Source organism: Rhincodon typus, chromosome 2 (genome assembly GCF_021869965.1).
Source record: "Rhincodon typus isolate 14 chromosome 2, sRhiTyp1.1, whole genome shotgun sequence".
NCBI lineage: Eukaryota > Metazoa > Chordata > Chondrichthyes > Orectolobiformes > Rhincodontidae > Rhincodon > Rhincodon typus.
The window spans coordinates 50,885,997-50,902,979 of record NC_063333.1 but is presented as its reverse complement, the minus strand read 5'-3'; the positions used below and the strand labels follow the sequence as shown (position 1 = coordinate 50,902,979).

The following is a 16,983-nucleotide window of genomic DNA, read 5'->3' as shown; positions in this document are numbered from 1 at the left end:
GAAAAGATCAAAAACGAACAAGATAGTTACTCTCCAAACCGTGAAAACGATTAGACAAGTTACGAGAGAGCACAGTGCCAACCCCATACATTAACTCCTTCAGTACAGTGGTTATTTAGACGCATATAGAATTACATAGAATATACAGCACAGAAAGAAGCTGTTCAGTCTAAATGCTTTTACTCCTCATCTGTCTTTTCTCACCTTGTTTCCATGTTTCTCTATTCCCTTCTTCAAAGAACAAAGAAGAACATAGAACAATACAGCATAGGAATAGACCCTTCAGCCCTCCAAGCCTGCGCCACCACATTTTGCCCTTCCATACTAAAACAGTCTTCACTTACAGGATCTGTATCCCTCTAGTCCCTTCCTATTCATGTATTCATCCAGGTGCTTCTAGAATGCTGTAATTGTGTCTGCTTTCACCACCTCCTCTGGAAAAAAACCTGTCTCTCACATCCCTTTTAAACTCCCCCCTTGCACCTTGAACCTGTGTCTCCTAATAATTGACCCCTCCTCCCCGGGAAAAAGCCTCTTACTTTCCATTCTATCCATGCCATTCACAATCTTGTAAACTTCTATTAGGTCACCCCTCAACCTCCTGTGTCACAGTGAAAACAAACCCAGTCTATTCAAGCTTTCTTCATAGCTGAAATCCCCCATACTAGGCAACATCCTGGTAAATCTTTCCTGTACCCTCTCCAAAGCATCCGCATCCTTCTGGTAATGTGGTGACCAGAACAGTATACAATATTCCAAGTGTGGCCAAACTGAAGTTCTATAGAGCTGCAGCATAACTTGTCTATCCTTATACTCATTGCCCCTTCCAGTGAAGGCATGCATGCCATAAGCCTATTTTACTACCTTATCTAACAACGCTGCCAACTTTCGTGACCTGTGGACCTGCACACCCAGATCCCTCTGCATATCAATACTTCTAAGGGTTCTACCATTCTTTCTTAAATGTATTGGTGTTATCTGTTTCAGCCACTCCAGTGACAGAGTTGTGATTGTTATTTTTAAGAAAGAGGTGCACCTAAAATATTTATGGCCCCGTGTTCTAGACTCCCCACAAATGGAAACAGTTCCTCTGTATCCACCTAGTTGAATTTTTCTCAGTATTTGAACTCTATCAGATGTCCCCTTTGTATTGTCTAACAGAGGTATGTATTATTTATCTAAGTCACATCAGAGGACATTACGGCTTGTATTCTCATGGAGTTAGGGAGACTTCATGGATGGATGCGAATTGTGGCCAAGATGTGATTCCAGGATTCCACTCCTTTCCCAGGGTTTCTGATTTTTAGGAGTGCTTTTTTTAAGAGTTTCAGTCCTACATGCCTGATCTGACTAACTTCATTGTGAATATAGGTAAGTCCTGGTCCACTGCAATTTTCATTGATCAGCTTTTCAAAGAATTGTCAAAGAAAAGACAGAGCATGAAAGAAATTTTTGTGAGATAAATTCAAAATGTCTTTCTTATGCTTCCAAGCAAAGCTATGTTCGTCAATATCCCCCATGTGAAGCTATGACAGTTCCAGTTAATTCACACACGATATACTCCGTTGAACTTACGGTGAAAATATGATGTCTTTAAAATAAAAGTTTAAAAAAGTCATTCATTCATAATTTACTACATTCTTTAAAACAATCATTTTTTCTTATTTATTTGTGAGATGTGAACGTTGCTGGTTTCTTGCCCATCCCGAGCTGCCCTTGAGAAGGTGGTGGTGAGCTGCCTTCATGAACCGCTACAGTCCTCCTGCTATAGGTTGACCCACAATGCTATTAGGGAGGGAATTCCAGGATTTTCACCCAGCGACAGTGAAGGAACGGCAATATATTTCCAAGTCAGGATGGTGAGTGGCTTGGAGGGGAACTTGGAGGTGGTGGTGTTCCCATATGTCTGCTGCCCTCGTACTTCTAGATGGAAGTTGTCATGGGTTTCGAAGGTGCTGTCTGAGGATCTTTGGTGAATTTTGGTGAAGCGTTGGTGATGGAGGGAGTGAATGCTTGTGGATGTGGTGCCAATCAAGGGGGCTGCTTTGTCCTGGATGGCGTCAAGCTTCTTAAGTGTTGTTGGGGCTGCACTCATCCAGGCAAGCAGGAAGTATTCCATCACACTCCTGACTTGTGTCTTGTAGATGGCGGACAGGATTTGAGGAGTCAGGAGGTGAGTTACCCGCCGCAGTATTCCCAGCTTCTGGCCTGCTCTTGTAGCCACTGTGTTAATGTGGTGAGTGCAGTTGAGTTTCTGGTCGATGATAACCCCCCAGGATGTTGATAGTGGGGGATTCAGTGATGGTAACACCGTTGAATGTTAAGGGGCGGTGATTAGATTGTCTGTTATTGGTGATGGTCATAGCCTGGCATTTGTGTGGCACGAGTGTCACTTGCCACTTGGGAGCCCAAGCCTGGATATTGTCCAGATCTTGTTGCATGTGAACATGGACTGCTTCAGTAACTGAGGAGTCACGAATGGTGCTGAACATTGTGCAACCATCAGCGAATATTCCCACTTCTGACCTTATGATGGAGGGAAGGTCAATGATGAAGCAGCTGAAGATGGTTGGGCCGAGGATACTACCCTGAGGAACTCCTGCAGAGATGTCTTGGAGCTGAGATGATGACCCCCACAACCACGACCATCTTCCTATGTGTCAGGTATGACTCCAACCACTGGAGAATTTAAAACATAAAACATAGAACATAGAACAGTACAGGCCCTTTGGCCCACGATGTTGTGCTGACGTATTATCCTACTAAGATCAAACTGCCCTGCATACCCTACATTTTACTATCCTCAATGTGCCTATCCAAGAGTCGCTTAAAAGTCTCTACAGTATATGACTCTGTTTGTCCCTTGATACCCATTGATTCCAGTTTTGCTAGGGCTCCTTGATGCCACACTCGGTTGAATGCAGCCTTGATATCAAGGGCTGTCACTCTCACCTCACCTCTCGAATTCAGCTCTTTTGTCCATGTTTGAACCAGGGTTGTAATGAGGTCAGGAGCTGAGTGGCCCTCGTGGAACCCAAACTGGGCATCACTGAGCAGATTATTGCTGCGCAGGTACTGCTGGATAGTACTGTTGATGACACCTTTCATTTCTTTCCTGATGATTGATAGTAGACTGATGGGGTTGGGTGGGTTGGATTTGTCCTGCTTTTTGTGTACGTGACACACTTGGGCAATTTTCCACATTGTCGGATAGATACCCGTGTTGCAATTGCACTGGAACAGCTTGGCTAGTGAAGTGGCAAGTTCTGGAGCACATGTCTTCAGTACTATTGCCGGAATGTTGTCAGGGCCCGTAGCCTTTGCAGTATCCAGTGTCACCAACCATTTCTTGATATCACATGGAGTGAATCGAATTGGCTGAAGACTGGTATCTGTAATGCTGGGGGAGGAGACCGAGATGAATCATCCAGTTGGCACTTCTGGCTGAAGATTGCTGCGAATTCTTCAGCCTTATCTTTTGCCCTGATGTGCTGGGCTCTTCCATCAGTGAGGATAGGGATATTTGTGGAGTCTCCTCCTCCAGTGAGTTTTTTAATTGTCCACCACCATTCATGTCTTGATGCGGCAGGACTGCAGAGCTTAGATCTGATCTGTTGGTTGTGGGATCGTTTAGCTCTGTCTATCTCTTACTGCTTTCGCTGTTTGGTGTACAAGTAGTCCTGTGTGATGGCTTCACCAGGTTGACACCTCATCTTCAGGTATGCTTGGTGCTGCTCCTGGCATGCCCTCCTGCACTCTTCATTGAACCAGGATTGATCCCCTGGCTTGAAGGTAATGGTTGAGTGGGGGATATGCCTGGCCATGAGGTTACAGATTGTGCTGGAGTACAATTTTGCTGCTGTTGATGGCTCACAGCACCTCATGGATGTCCAGTTGTGAGTTGCTAGATCTGTGCAAAGTCTGTCCCATTTAGCACGGTGATAGTTCAACACAACACGATGAAGGTTTTTCTCAATGTGAAGGCAGGACTTCATCTCCACAAGGACTGTGCGATGGTCACTCTTACCGATACTGTCATGGACAGATGCAACTGCAGCTGGCAGATTGGTAAGGATGAGGTCAAGTACGTTTTTCCCTCTTGGTTCTGTCACCACCTGCCGCATATCCAGTCTAGCAGCTATGTCTTTTAGGAGCCAACCAGCTCGATCAGTAGTACTGCTGCTGATCCACTGTTGGTGGTGGGCATTGAAATCTCCTACCCAGAGTACAATTGTGCTTTTGCCATCCTCAGTGCTTCCTCCAAGTATTGTTCAACATTGAGGAGTACTGATTCATCATCTAAGGGAGGACGGTGTGTGGTAATCAGCAGGAGGTCTCCTTGCCCATGTTTAACCTAAAGCCATGCGACTTCAAGGGGTCAGGAGTCAATGTTGAGGACTCCTAGAGGAACTCCCTCCCAACTGTATACCACTGTGCCACCACCTCTGCTGGGTCTGTACTGCTGGTGGGACAGGACATATCCAGGGATGGTGATAGTGGTGTCTGGGACATTGTCTGTAAGGTATGATTCTGTGAGTATGACTATGTCAGGCTGTTGCTTGAATAGTCCATGAGACAGCTCTCCCAATTTTGGCACTAACCCCCAGATGTTAGTGACAAGGACTTTGCAGGGTCAACAGGGCTGTTTCCACCATTGTCTTTTCCGGTGCCTAGGTTGATGTCAAGTGATCCGTCTGATTTCATTTGTTTGAGACTTTGCAGTGATTGGTACAACTGAATGGCTTACTAGGCCATTTCAATGGGCAATTGAGAGTCAACCACATCGCTGTGGTTCTGGAGTCACATGTAGGCCAGACCAGGTGAGGATGGCAGATTTCCTTCCCTGAAGGGCATTAGGAAGTAATAATTCCATGGTGATCAGTAGATTCTTAATTCCAGGCTTTTTCTTTATTGAATTCAAATTCCACCATCTGCTGTAGTAGGATTCCAACCCAGGTCCCCAGAACATTACTGAGCTGCTGGATTAATAGTTTAACGATAATACCACTATGCCATTGCTATTGCACAATCATCCAGATCTTTTAAAGTATCAATAGCATCAACTGTAAGCATTTGAAAATTCTTTCTCTTACACATCTTTTCATTGTGCAATTGAACAAGGAAGATCAGAAAGCCAGAACTGTCAATCAAGTAATGTATTCCCTGGGGTTCAGTTGTTTCACCACTCTAAGGGATGCGTGGGCTGTCAGAATATAAAAATTTCAATTTCTTGCCATTGATATATTAAAGGGTAATGATCAGATGATTGTTCTTTAATGAAGGAGATTTTTTAAAGAAAAACTTGGAAGTCATGAATTAATAACATTCTATACATCCTACTGTCACCATTGGTTGTTTTATATTGGGTAAAATGGGCGAATGGGTATGGAAGAATCATAACTTGGAACGGAGGACATGAAGGGCCAAGTAGGTTGTTGGAGCCTACACTGACATGGATGCACAAGAGGCATTGGGACTTGGTGGAGGGGTTGAGATTGCATGGTCCAGGCATTGGAGATGTATGGGTGAGGGGGTGTGAGGGTCAGTGGGGTTTAGATTTTTCTCATTACAACTTGGACAAAATTCTGTAGCACCTTTTAGTCAGGCCATTTTGGCTCGATTTGTATCATATGCCTCTACTTAGAAACTGACTTAAAAGTCTGATAAAAGTTGTGATAATTCTTTGATTCCCTTTCTTAAGTTAGAGGGTTTAGGACAATGGATTATATTTTCTCCTAATATATCAGAGACTTGAGGTTGTTGAGGTTGGTTGGCTCGCCGAGCTGGTTTCTTGTTTCACAGACGTTTCGTTACCATGCTTGGTAACACCTTCAGTGCAGCTGCGAAACAAGAAACCAGCTCGGCGAGCCAACCAACCTCAACAACCTCAACACCCACAACCCGAGCTACAAATCTACTCCAAAACCTTAGGTATCAGAGACTGCAGCATTCAGAAAGTACAGGTTTTTAGTAAAATGGTGGCATATGATGGCCAGTTAAAATTTTAACAATTATGAGTGGATGTTTTCAAAATGAATTGTAACTTGTTGTTTCAGAGCTCAGTATAGTATCCAAAATGTTTGTCCTGAAAGCTGCGATGACTTCTTTCTTACTAGTTAGTTATTTTTGTATCTATGGAATAATATTGTGCAAATCCACCTCTAATAAATATCAAAAGATGCTCAGAAAATAATTATGTTAATTTAGTTTGCAATGGCACACTTGATAGTCAATTTAATATAGCAATTTGTCAAGTTTATGTGTTTTGCATGCAATAATAGCAAAAGCTAGCATTTTCCTATATTCTCAAGTACAATAAGTCTTCTGAATATATGTAACAGAAATGCTGATTTACAAAATAACACTTCAAAGATGTGTGTCAGATCATAATGTGGAGTGCATTGTAAGTGAAATAAGCATAGCTTAATATAGTTCTCTGCGAAATTTAATGCAAATATGAAATTTGCCCTCTGACTTTATTTTTGGCCTTGCTTTGATTCATTTAGTTAGGAAAAAAGTGGAGAGACAAAACAAAGGTTACAATTCTGAAGTGGGTCCAGGAGAAAAGGGACCCCAGAAAGTGTTCATGTGCATAAATAATTGACAATGACAAAACAGTTTAAGAGCACAGTTAATAAAACCTGAATCCAAGGCTTCATTCGTAGGAACATAAAGTACAGAAGCAGAGTTTCCACACTGTAGGGATTCTATGATTCTATGATTCAGAGAGGTTTAGGTTAAACTTGTATAAAACACTGCTGCAACTTAATCTGGTGTATCATGCCCAGTTCTGGTTGTCACAATTTCGGAAAAATGTTGAGGAATCAGAGAAAGTGTTGAAAATATTTGTGAGAATGGTTCCAGGGAAATTTTAGTTGCTCATACAGTTTGGAGAAGGTTTTTGTTCTTATGAAGAAAAGTTGAACAGACTGGACTTGTTTCACCTGGAATTTAGAAAAGTGAAGGTTGACTTGATTGATGAATATAAGATCCTGAATGATTTTAACGAGGTGAACATAGGATTTTTTTTCTCTTTTGGGTGAGTGCAGAATTTGGGGACACTGTCTAAAAATTATAGATCGCCCTTTTAGGAGAGAGGTAAAGAGAAATGTTGTCTCTATAGTTTGTGAGACTGTGGAACTTTCTGCCACACAAGGCAGTGGAGGCAAGTTTATTTGGTATTTTTGAGGTGGAAGTAGATAGATTAAAGTTATTGGGAGTGGATGGGCATGTGAATTTGAAATACAAACAGATCAACCATGACCTTATTGAATGGTGGAGCAGGCTTGAGCAGCTAAATGGCATACTTCTACCAATTCATCAGTTTGTAAGGTTGAGATGTGATTTGTTGGAGGTATTTATGAGAATCTAGATAGAGTAGATATGGGAAAAACTGTCTTCCCATCAATGGAAAGATTGAAAAGATAAGAGCATGTTTAATTGGTAACAGAAGCAGACAAGCAGAATTGCAGTGAGTAGTTAAAGTCTGGAATGCAGTGCCTGAACATGTGATCGAGACAGGCTCAAAGAAAGCATTTGGGGGGAAATTAGATTGTTACCTGAATAAGAAGAATGTGCAGGGCTACAAGGAGAAGGTAGGAGATGTTTGTTCAGATGTTTTAATGTGCCAAATGTAGTTCTATGATTCTGTAGTGAGAGGAAAGTATAATTTTGGTCCATAAATCTGTCTTAAATGGAAAAACAAATATAATATTTTGATGGTCAGATGGGATGATTAAATCAAAGTACTGAACATTAGATTGGTTTAGGTGCCCAAATGGACATTTTTTTTACCTTTATGAAAACTATTTTAGTTTCAGTTGACAGAATTTTGTCAGGTTACTTTTTAAAAAACTGCTGGCAAAAATAAATTTATGTAAGTATATAGTTCAATTAATTGTAACAGTAGGATTCCATTTGTAGGCATTTCCAGTGAAACTGGGCAAGTTTTTAATTTACAACCAATGACATACTTAATCATCTAGGTCACTTGTAAAGCACTTGATTTTGTTCATTCCTAATTGACCTGACATCAAATATTGTTTAACGCTCACAGAACTGGTGTTCAAGAGAGTGTTCATTAAGGGTGAATCATTAACTATTTTAAGATGAATAATAGGTAAACAGCCATTCATAGTAACAGAAAGCACTGGAGAAACTCAGCAAGACTGGTGGCATTTGTGAAGAGAGAAGCAAAGTTAAAGTTTCATGTTCAAAGATGTCATCAGAACCGAAACGTTGATCTTGAAATGTTAACTGTATTTCTGTCTCCACAGATGCCGCCAGACCTGCTGAGTTTTCCCAGGATTTTCTGATTTTCTTTCAGATTTCAATCATCTGTAGTATTTTGCTTTTATAACAACTATCATATTGTTTTACGTGTATTTTGTTTGTGAGATGTACAGTCTTCTATATCTCTCCTCGTCTTTCTCCATTTCCATCAAAATTAATATGAAAAAACAATTCTTTTCACTAGTAGTTCAAAAATCACCATAGAATAATGATTATATTAAAATCCTTTTGTGAATTTGTCCCCAAACTAAATGTGTGTAAGAGCGAATGAAGCATTGTAATTTGAACAAAACCAGAAGTAGCTTGAAAAGCTCAGCACGTCTGGCAGCATCTGTGAAGAAAAATCAGAGTTAACGTTTTGGGTCCGGTGACCCTTCCTCAGAACACTGGACCCAAAACATTATCTCTGATTTTTCTTCACAGAAGCTGCCAGACCTGCTGAGCTTTTTCAGCAATTTCTGTTTTTGTTCCTGATTTACAGCATCCGCTGTTCTTTCAGTTCGCATTGTAAGTTTGAAGTAAATTGGCCGAGTCATCAGGTTGTCAGTTCTCGGGGACTGAAATATTATTCATCATTTTAAAAATTGACAGCATAATTGTGGAACCTTGGATTAATGACTGCTTTTGTATCTATATTCAGTTCCTTTAACTTGTCACTTAGCAATTCCTTAGCATTTGTTACCATATTAATATAATTGCTCGCTGTTCACTTGAAATACTTGAACTTTAAAAATGAGTAACAAAATTGTTCTTTAATTGGTTCTTCATTGAGGGATAGAGCCACTTTTAAGCACATAAAGTGATAGGGAAAGATGGAAGGAGGGAACAGAAGAATAAGAAAGGTCCATGAAAATGAAAGCAGGAGCAATCAAGAAACAAAAGAGATTATCATCAAAGGAGCAGAGACGGTAATGAAACAAGCAAAGGATAAAAGCTGTGAGTAGTGGAAGTGTAGAGTTGAGCTTCAGAGCTGCATCCATAGCCAACCTGTTCCAGTACAGCTACAACAGTGGCATCTACCTGACAATGTAGAAGATTGCCCAGGTATGTCCTGAGCACACAAAGCAAGACAAATCCAACCTCGCCAGTTACTGCCTGAATGGCACCATATCCACAAATATTCATTCCTTCCACCACTGATGTTCTGTAGTAGCAATGTGTATCATTTACAAGATGCATTGCAGAATTCACTAAGGTTCCTTAGGCAGAATCTTCAAGCCCAGGACCATTGCTACTTGGATGGGCATAGGTAGCAAATACATGGGAACACCACGTGCAAACTCCATCCCAACCACTTATCAGCCTGCCTTGGAAATAGATTCCTTCAATATTGCTGGGTTAAAATCCTGAAACTCCCTCCCTAATGACATTGTGGGTGTACCCACACCAAATAGACTGCAGCAGTTCAAGAAAGCAGTTCAGCACCATCTTTTCCAGGACAACTAAGGATGGACTTTAAATACTCGCCCAGGCAGTGTTGCTGTCATCCTGTGAATAAACTTATTTCCCAGAAAATTGGGAGATCAAAATCATGACTAACGTTGTCTGGAAGGAGTGAGGACACAGGTTTTGATTTGAAATTGTTGAGTTCATAATCCTGTAAAGTGCTTCATTGAAAGATGTAGTGTGCTGCTTCCTGAGTTTTTGTTGCATTTCATTGAACAATGTAGGAGTCAGAGGATAAAAAGGTCAGAATGGGAGTAGTGCAGAGAATTAAAATAACAAGTGTCTGAAAATTTGGGGGAAAAAACAGAACTCCAGATGCTGGAAACCAGTAACAAAAACAGCAATTGCTAGAAGAAGTCAGCATCCACGGAGAGAAAGCAGTGTTAATGGTTTGGGTTCAGTGATCCTCCTTCAGTTCTGAAGAGTTCAGACCTGCTGAGTTTTAACAGCAATTTCTTTTTTCTGCTTCTGGAAATTTCAGGTTACACTTTTGAACGTAACAGAAGCGTTTGGCAAAGAAGTCATCTGATCTCTGTTTGGTCTTCCTATATTGCGAAGACTGCATTACAGGATTGAGTACAGTATACTTGATTGAAAGGGGTGCAAGTAAATTGCTATTTCAGGGAGGAGGTAGAACGATAACTTTTACACCTCACATGCTTCCACAAAGGTTGCAGTGGCAAGTGGAGGAGCTGATGGGTTTGATCAAGCTGTGGACCAGAGTTTCATGGAAGGAGCTATCACTTTAGAATGATGAAAGGGGAGAAGGGGTGGGGAAAATGTGTTTGGCAGTGATTTTATGTTGCAAATGGAGAATGATTGACTACAGATGTTGGTGATGTCAAAGAGGGAATCCTAATGTTCGTCTGGAAGGGGAGAGAAAGGGCTGAGAAACAGAATGATCACGGTTCCTAAGTTGTTTGGGAGTTCTCACTTGAGACAAGCGGTAGACCTATTTAAATCACTGCTACGAAAGGTAGCATTGTTAGAGAAGATGCAAAGGATGCAGAGAAATTACAAATGGAATAAAGTCCTTACAGGATTGAGCTAGAAAGTAATGTTGTCAACGTAATTGTGAGGTATCGGTAGGGCTTGAACCAAAACTGAAGAAGGGTCTAGGCCCGAAACATCAGCCTTCCTGCTCCCCTGATGCTGCTTGGCCTGCTGTGTTCATCCAGCTCTACACCTTGTTATTGTTGATTAAAACCCTATTCCCTTTTAAGATTTTACATTCTTAACTGGAGCTGAACTGGTAATATTACAATTGTCTGATTTAATTGAGCATATTATAATGACTTTGTTCAATAAAATATATTTTGTTTGTTTTGTCTTTTTTTTTAGGTTCTTGCAACTTTGGAGCACTTAGAAAAAGTCAGCAGCTTTCAGGAGTTTGTACAAATCTTCAGTCAATTTGGAAACGAGATGGTAGAATTTGCCCATTTGACAGGAGACAGACAAAATGTAGGTTATAGATGAACTGCAAAAATAAAGAAAATAAATTCACATATTTATGTACATAGTGCTTTCACTTGATTTAGGGCATTGTATTGCTTGAAAAGCTTTGTGAAAGTGCAAAGTGTTGTTTATAATGTAACCTCTGTGAACTTTAGAATATCCATTGTTTTCATTTGGTGTTTGTATCGCCTGCAATATGGCCCAATTCCTGGCCAGGTTAACAACATAACATATCCTGTTTTCATTTTCAACACAGGCTCGCAACTGGATTGCAGTTTTGTGTGAAATGTAGTTTGTTCACCTGTAACACTTCTAAATCATGTTCACACTATCTACAATGAAAGCAAGAAACAATTAATTTCTCAGTGTCAGAAATTACTGACAGTGCAGTTTTCTCAGTCGATGGTTGTGATTTAAGTTTATTGTTTTTAACTGTTCTGCAATGTGTGTTTTCAGGTGCTACACATAGTGTAGACTGCGATTTGATATTCTTTTAGATTTGTATCCTTTATTTTTTTGACAAAGGCATTTCTATTATGTGTATCTTGATGACTCATAAATTATTGATACTACTTAGCTTGTGAATACACTCCATTACAAATGGGAATTGTTCTTTGGAAACTTGCTCACAGGTAGAGAAATGTAATGGTTTAAGTTTGAGACTATGCAGCAGATTTAGGTCATGACATTGAATTGCTTGGAAAACGTTTGCACATTTTTCCACTCTCCCTTTTGTTCTGACATGTCACACAGAACTGTCCTGCATTTATTTCCAGTCTTGAGTACTATCTGCCCTGAACTCATCTGATGTAGCCAGTATATATTCCATGAAGGGATGTTCTTCAACGTCTGTTCCATCAAGAGGTTGGGGCTTATGCATTGAGGTGCAATGAGCTGCTTCTAGGCAGAGCTGCTCATTGAGAGTAATTTCCTGAGTTCATGCTGATTTGGTGCCTCACCAACAGCACATACCAGAATCTCTTGAGCACCATACCTACACTCTTCCACCAGGCAGTAATATGTCATCACTGCTATGTACGCAATAAATTGATTTTTTTGGAACTCTGGAATATAGCACTGGCATTGTGTTGAGTTTGCTTGTGTACAAAAAGCAATAACAAAAGGAGTTGAGCTCATCTGGATAATATATTGTTTTCTTTCAAGGATTATTGGGCCAGGCATGAAACTGGAATTTAGGACATAATCAGATCAGCCGTGGTCTTTTTAGAATAGCACAGCAGGCTTAGTGGGCTGAATGGCCTACTGTTCTTCCTATTTCTTACAAACTGAAGTCCTTAGCCAAGTGTTCAATAATCTTGCGCCTTCACGTTTGTAATACTTTTAGTGTATCCACAGTCTAAACTTTCAGGTGAATATGATACATGGCCAAGATGTGAGGTGGCACGTTGGCTCAGTGGTTAGCACTGCTGCCGCACAGCGCCAGGGACCCGGATTTGATTCTCGCCTCGGGCGACTGTCTGTATGGAGTTTGCACATTCTCCCTGTGTCTGCGTGGGTTTCCAACAGGTGCTCCAGTTTCCTCCCACAGTCCAAAGATATGCAGGCTAGGTGGATTGGCCATGCTAAATTGTCCATACTGTTCAGGGATGTGTAGATTAGGTGGGTTACAGGGGAAAGGGGTAGGGGGATGGGTCTGGGTGGGATGCTGTTTGGAGGGTCCGTGTGGACTTGTTGGGCCGATGGGCCTGTTTCCACACTGTAGAGATTCGATGATGATATCGCAGCAATTTTGGTTCAATACAACAAGAGTGAAATTCGTCTTCAATTTTCAGTTTTTGCAGAGGCAGGTCGGTCAGTGTAGGAGTGAAGAGGGGGTTTGGATGACTAATATGCTCCTTAGATACAGGTTTTGAATGTGAAGATTTCAGTGAAGCTCTATGCCTCAGGTTTTGATTCCCTTTCAGATTTAACACTGGCGGCATGGTAGGGCATTCAGAATGACTGGGTGGAACAGGTGAGAACTCTCCACCAATGCTTGTGAAGCAGGAATACTTCCTGCCCAGACCACCAGATTAGCCAATTAATCCCTCGATGTTGGACCAGCCTTCCATGTCTGATCTGCAAATTCCAAATCATCTTCTTTCTCAGCTGTATTTCCTTTTCTACTTGCTGCCACATCTTTTTAATCAGTATTCATCTGGCCACAGATGGGTCATACTGAATCCAAAAGACTTGCACTTTTGGTTTTCCCAGTGGCTAAAACTCCCTGTCTCAAGATCTCCCAAACTGCGACACAGAGATTTTCTATGCTGAATTTATTTTAAAAGTGCCCATGTTTTTGTTTGATTGCTCGCTCAGCATATGTACGCTGGTTGCTAATATTTGAATCTTTGGCCATGTAGCTGAAGTATTGATCTTCTAAACCCTTGGACAAAGAACCTTAACAAAAGCATCTGCGAAGCACAGTTTCCACAAGGATATTATATTTCGCCCAAAATTGGCCAAACAAAAGATTAATGAATTCCAAATGCAATTTTCATCCATTGTGTCATGGATTTTGAGTGACATTTTTAATCTTGAATGATAAGCCAACCCAGCCTGTGAAATTGCTTGAATTCATCAGCATGATGAGTTTTTGCCCTTTTAGCCGATGACTGACCATTCATGAAGATACATGAAGGCAATTTTAGTTTAAATAAGCATCCGACTACTATGTAAAAATTAAATTAGAAATTGGTGTTCAGGTGAGTTATTTAATTGCAAGTTATTTAAAATCATTTTCAGACAATCAAAATCAAGTTGTTCACAGGGGTGAGCTGGATACTGTTATTGAAATTGCCTGTTTCTTGTGATGTGATATCCAGTTTCAGTTGTATCAATGAAAATGTACTAGATTAGTCATTTTTAAATACATCTGGGAATAATTATTGAGTAATTAAGGTAAGTAAGCAATTCTATTCTATAATATAGTCTAACTCTGCTGGTTCATAAAATAAATTACCTTTGCAGTTATAAAAAGGTATTCAAATAAAATCATGAACCCCTTTGGACATCATGCTCAGCTGCCTTTTTGTTTACTTTCACATGTAGCATGTGGGTGTCACTGGCTGTACTAACATTTCTTGCCCATCCCTAGCTGCCCCTGAGAAAGTAGTGGTGAGCTGCTGCAGTTCTTGTGCTGTAGGTAGACTCACTATGCTATTAAGGAGGAAATTCCTGGTTTGTTGCCAGCAACATTGAAGAAACAGCGAAATCCAAGTCAGGATGATGAGTGGCTTGGAAGTGAAGTTTGCAGGTGATGGTGTTCCCAGGTATTATCTGCTGCTCTTGACCTTTTCTGGATGGAAGCAGTTGTGAATTTTGAAGGTGCTATCTAGGGATCTTTGATGAATTTCTGCAATGCATCTTGCAGATAGTACACACTGCAGCCACTGAGCATCAGTGGTGGACGGAGTGGATGCTTGTGGATGTGGCCAATCAAGTGGGCAGCTTTGTCCTGGATAGTGTCAAGCTTCTTGAATGTTGTCTGACCAGTGATTTCTAGAGGCGTCGTCTAATTTTATTCTCTTGTGGGACATGAGCAACACTGGCTAGCTAGCATTTATTGCCTGTGCCTACTTGCTTTTGAGTGTTTCCTGCCTCTCTTTATAAACCCAAGGATTCTATAAGCCACCTTAACAACTGTTTCAATTTGTCTATTGGAAAGACAGTATTCAACTATTTAAAGATGCAAGTGGGTGACATGGTTGTCAGGGCTGGTTCATGTGGAGGAAAGTGTTGACAAGTTCTGAAGGATTGAGGAGGCAGTGAGAAAGGCATACAGGGTTAGTGATGCCGGAAGATGGGAGATGGGGGAGAGGAATGAGAGTGAGAGAGCGAAGACGTTGCATGAAGCAGAGGCTGTGGCAGAGCATAAGCTTTGGTGGGAGGTGGGTGCAATGACACAGGTAAGTGTGGGGTAGCAGAGAACAGGATATTACACTTTCCCTGGCAGAGCAGAGAGAATCATCGACCTTCTTCCTACAATGCTGCTCAGCCCTCCTCACCCAGTGGTGGTACTGACCCAGGTGATGACCACACTGGCATGACATGGAGTCATGGCCTCTTCTTTTGGTCCTGTCGCAAGAGGACTCCTCTTTAATCCCACCACATCCACAAGGATCCCCAGGTCCCTCACAGAGAAGCATGGTGCCAGCCTTCCTTTCTCTGCCATCTGCCCTCATTCCTTCTGCAGCTGAGCAGCAAAGCCTCCAGATGGCAGCAGTTCTGCAGTGGGCTTTGGAAGATGATGTGGCTGGACATGATACTGGTCACACCTCCACTGAGTAGCATGTTGCTCCGAGAATGGCGAGTGGCATGGTAGGACGGAAATCTTATGATTCTTGTCATGAGGACCCAAATGGCAATTAATGCAGCAAGTTTAATGTAGTGTGGCTCAGCTTTCTGCCAGAAGCACTCCACAGTTATGGAGTTCCCTCTCCATCTTCCCATCTCAGTTTTCTCCTTTAAGATACACTCCTTAAAATGAGTTGAGCTTTTGGTCATCTGATCTGACATCTCCTTATGTGGCTTCATGCTTAATTTTCTTTTATAATGGCCCTGTACATTGCCGTGGGATGTTTGATTACATTAAAGACGCTACATATATGCTTAACTCTGCAGTGTCAATACTAACAGGATTAACATGGTTTGGCAGTGAATTTTAGCTAATTTCATTCTCATAATAAATTTCTCTCACCACAATGTTCAAGAGATGGTGTTTCCAAGTGGAAGAATCTTTTCTGTAAACTTACAAATATTTAATGAAGTACCATGACTGGAAAGGCTTGGGCTTTCAAAATGGCTGTCCAGTCCTCCAATTTATTCACTTCTTTTAAACATATTTTGAGTGTTTTGAGGTTCTAAAATTATTTTTATATGACTTTTTCGCATGATACTGATATCATTTATCCTGTGATTTTTTAAAATTTATCTTGGAAGTTGAATTTTCAAATAATTTTCGGTTATCAGACTTTTTAAAATTCTTGTTCAAATTTCTACTCTTTGCATTTATGATCTAAACAATTTGTTTAATTGCAGAGAATGTTGTTAAACGACTATTTAAAAAAGAAAGCTTCTGAGATTCTGTAGGCGTGACTTCAGTTCACTGCACTACATGTTGTATTCTTTATGCTTTATGCAGGGGCCCACATTATGAGGTACTCCTGTCTTTCCAATGCAATCCTCATTCAGAGTATCATGTTAAGTAAGTAGGTACTTTGAAGTGAAGTCAGCTTCTACTACTGTCCCTTTGCCGCTGATCACCTAATAGACGACAGTATAAGTTTCATTTAGATCTTAATTAAAATGTCATCACTTGCATATTTTCATTCTTTTGCCTGTAAAAATGGAGGTTATAAACTGTGTTCATTCCAATGTATTAACTACTGGACAGGTTCGGTCAGGATTCATAAGGGATATTTATTGCAGTGCCCTTTAATTCACCACTATTTGCTGAAATGTTATCGATATTTATCGAATGATTCCCAGACCCCAGACTTACTGTTCATATCAATTATACAGTCAAGAGGGACCTCTATTTCTTAATATGTAAAATATGACTTTCTGAAATTTTTGTTACAACTCTAGTGACACATTTGTCATTTTTTGCTGAGATAGTAGGAACTGCAGATGCTGGAGAATCTGAGATAACAAGGTGTAGAGCTGGATGAACACAGCAGGCCAAGCAGCATCAGAGGAGCAGGAAGGCTGATGTTTCGGTACTAGACCCTAGGCCCGAAATGTCAGCCTTCCTGCTCCTCTGATGCTGCTTGGCCTGCTGTGTTCATC

At 40.9% G+C, this 16,983-nt stretch overlaps 1 protein-coding gene across 4 annotated transcripts in view; it reads left to right on the top strand.

Annotated features, from left to right (window-relative positions):
- The window catches only part of ctnnal1 (catenin (cadherin-associated protein), alpha-like 1), a 298,283-nt gene that overhangs the window by 202,568 nt on the left and 78,732 nt on the right, over positions 1-16,983 (top strand). For all 4 annotated transcript variants that reach the window (XM_048617645.1, XM_048617642.1, XM_048617652.1 and 1 more), the window contains one exon: positions 11,080-11,199. In XM_048617645.1, coding sequence (XP_048473602.1) covers positions 11,080-11,199 — 120 coding nt within the window. The remainder of the gene's footprint in view (positions 1-11,079; positions 11,200-16,983) is intronic.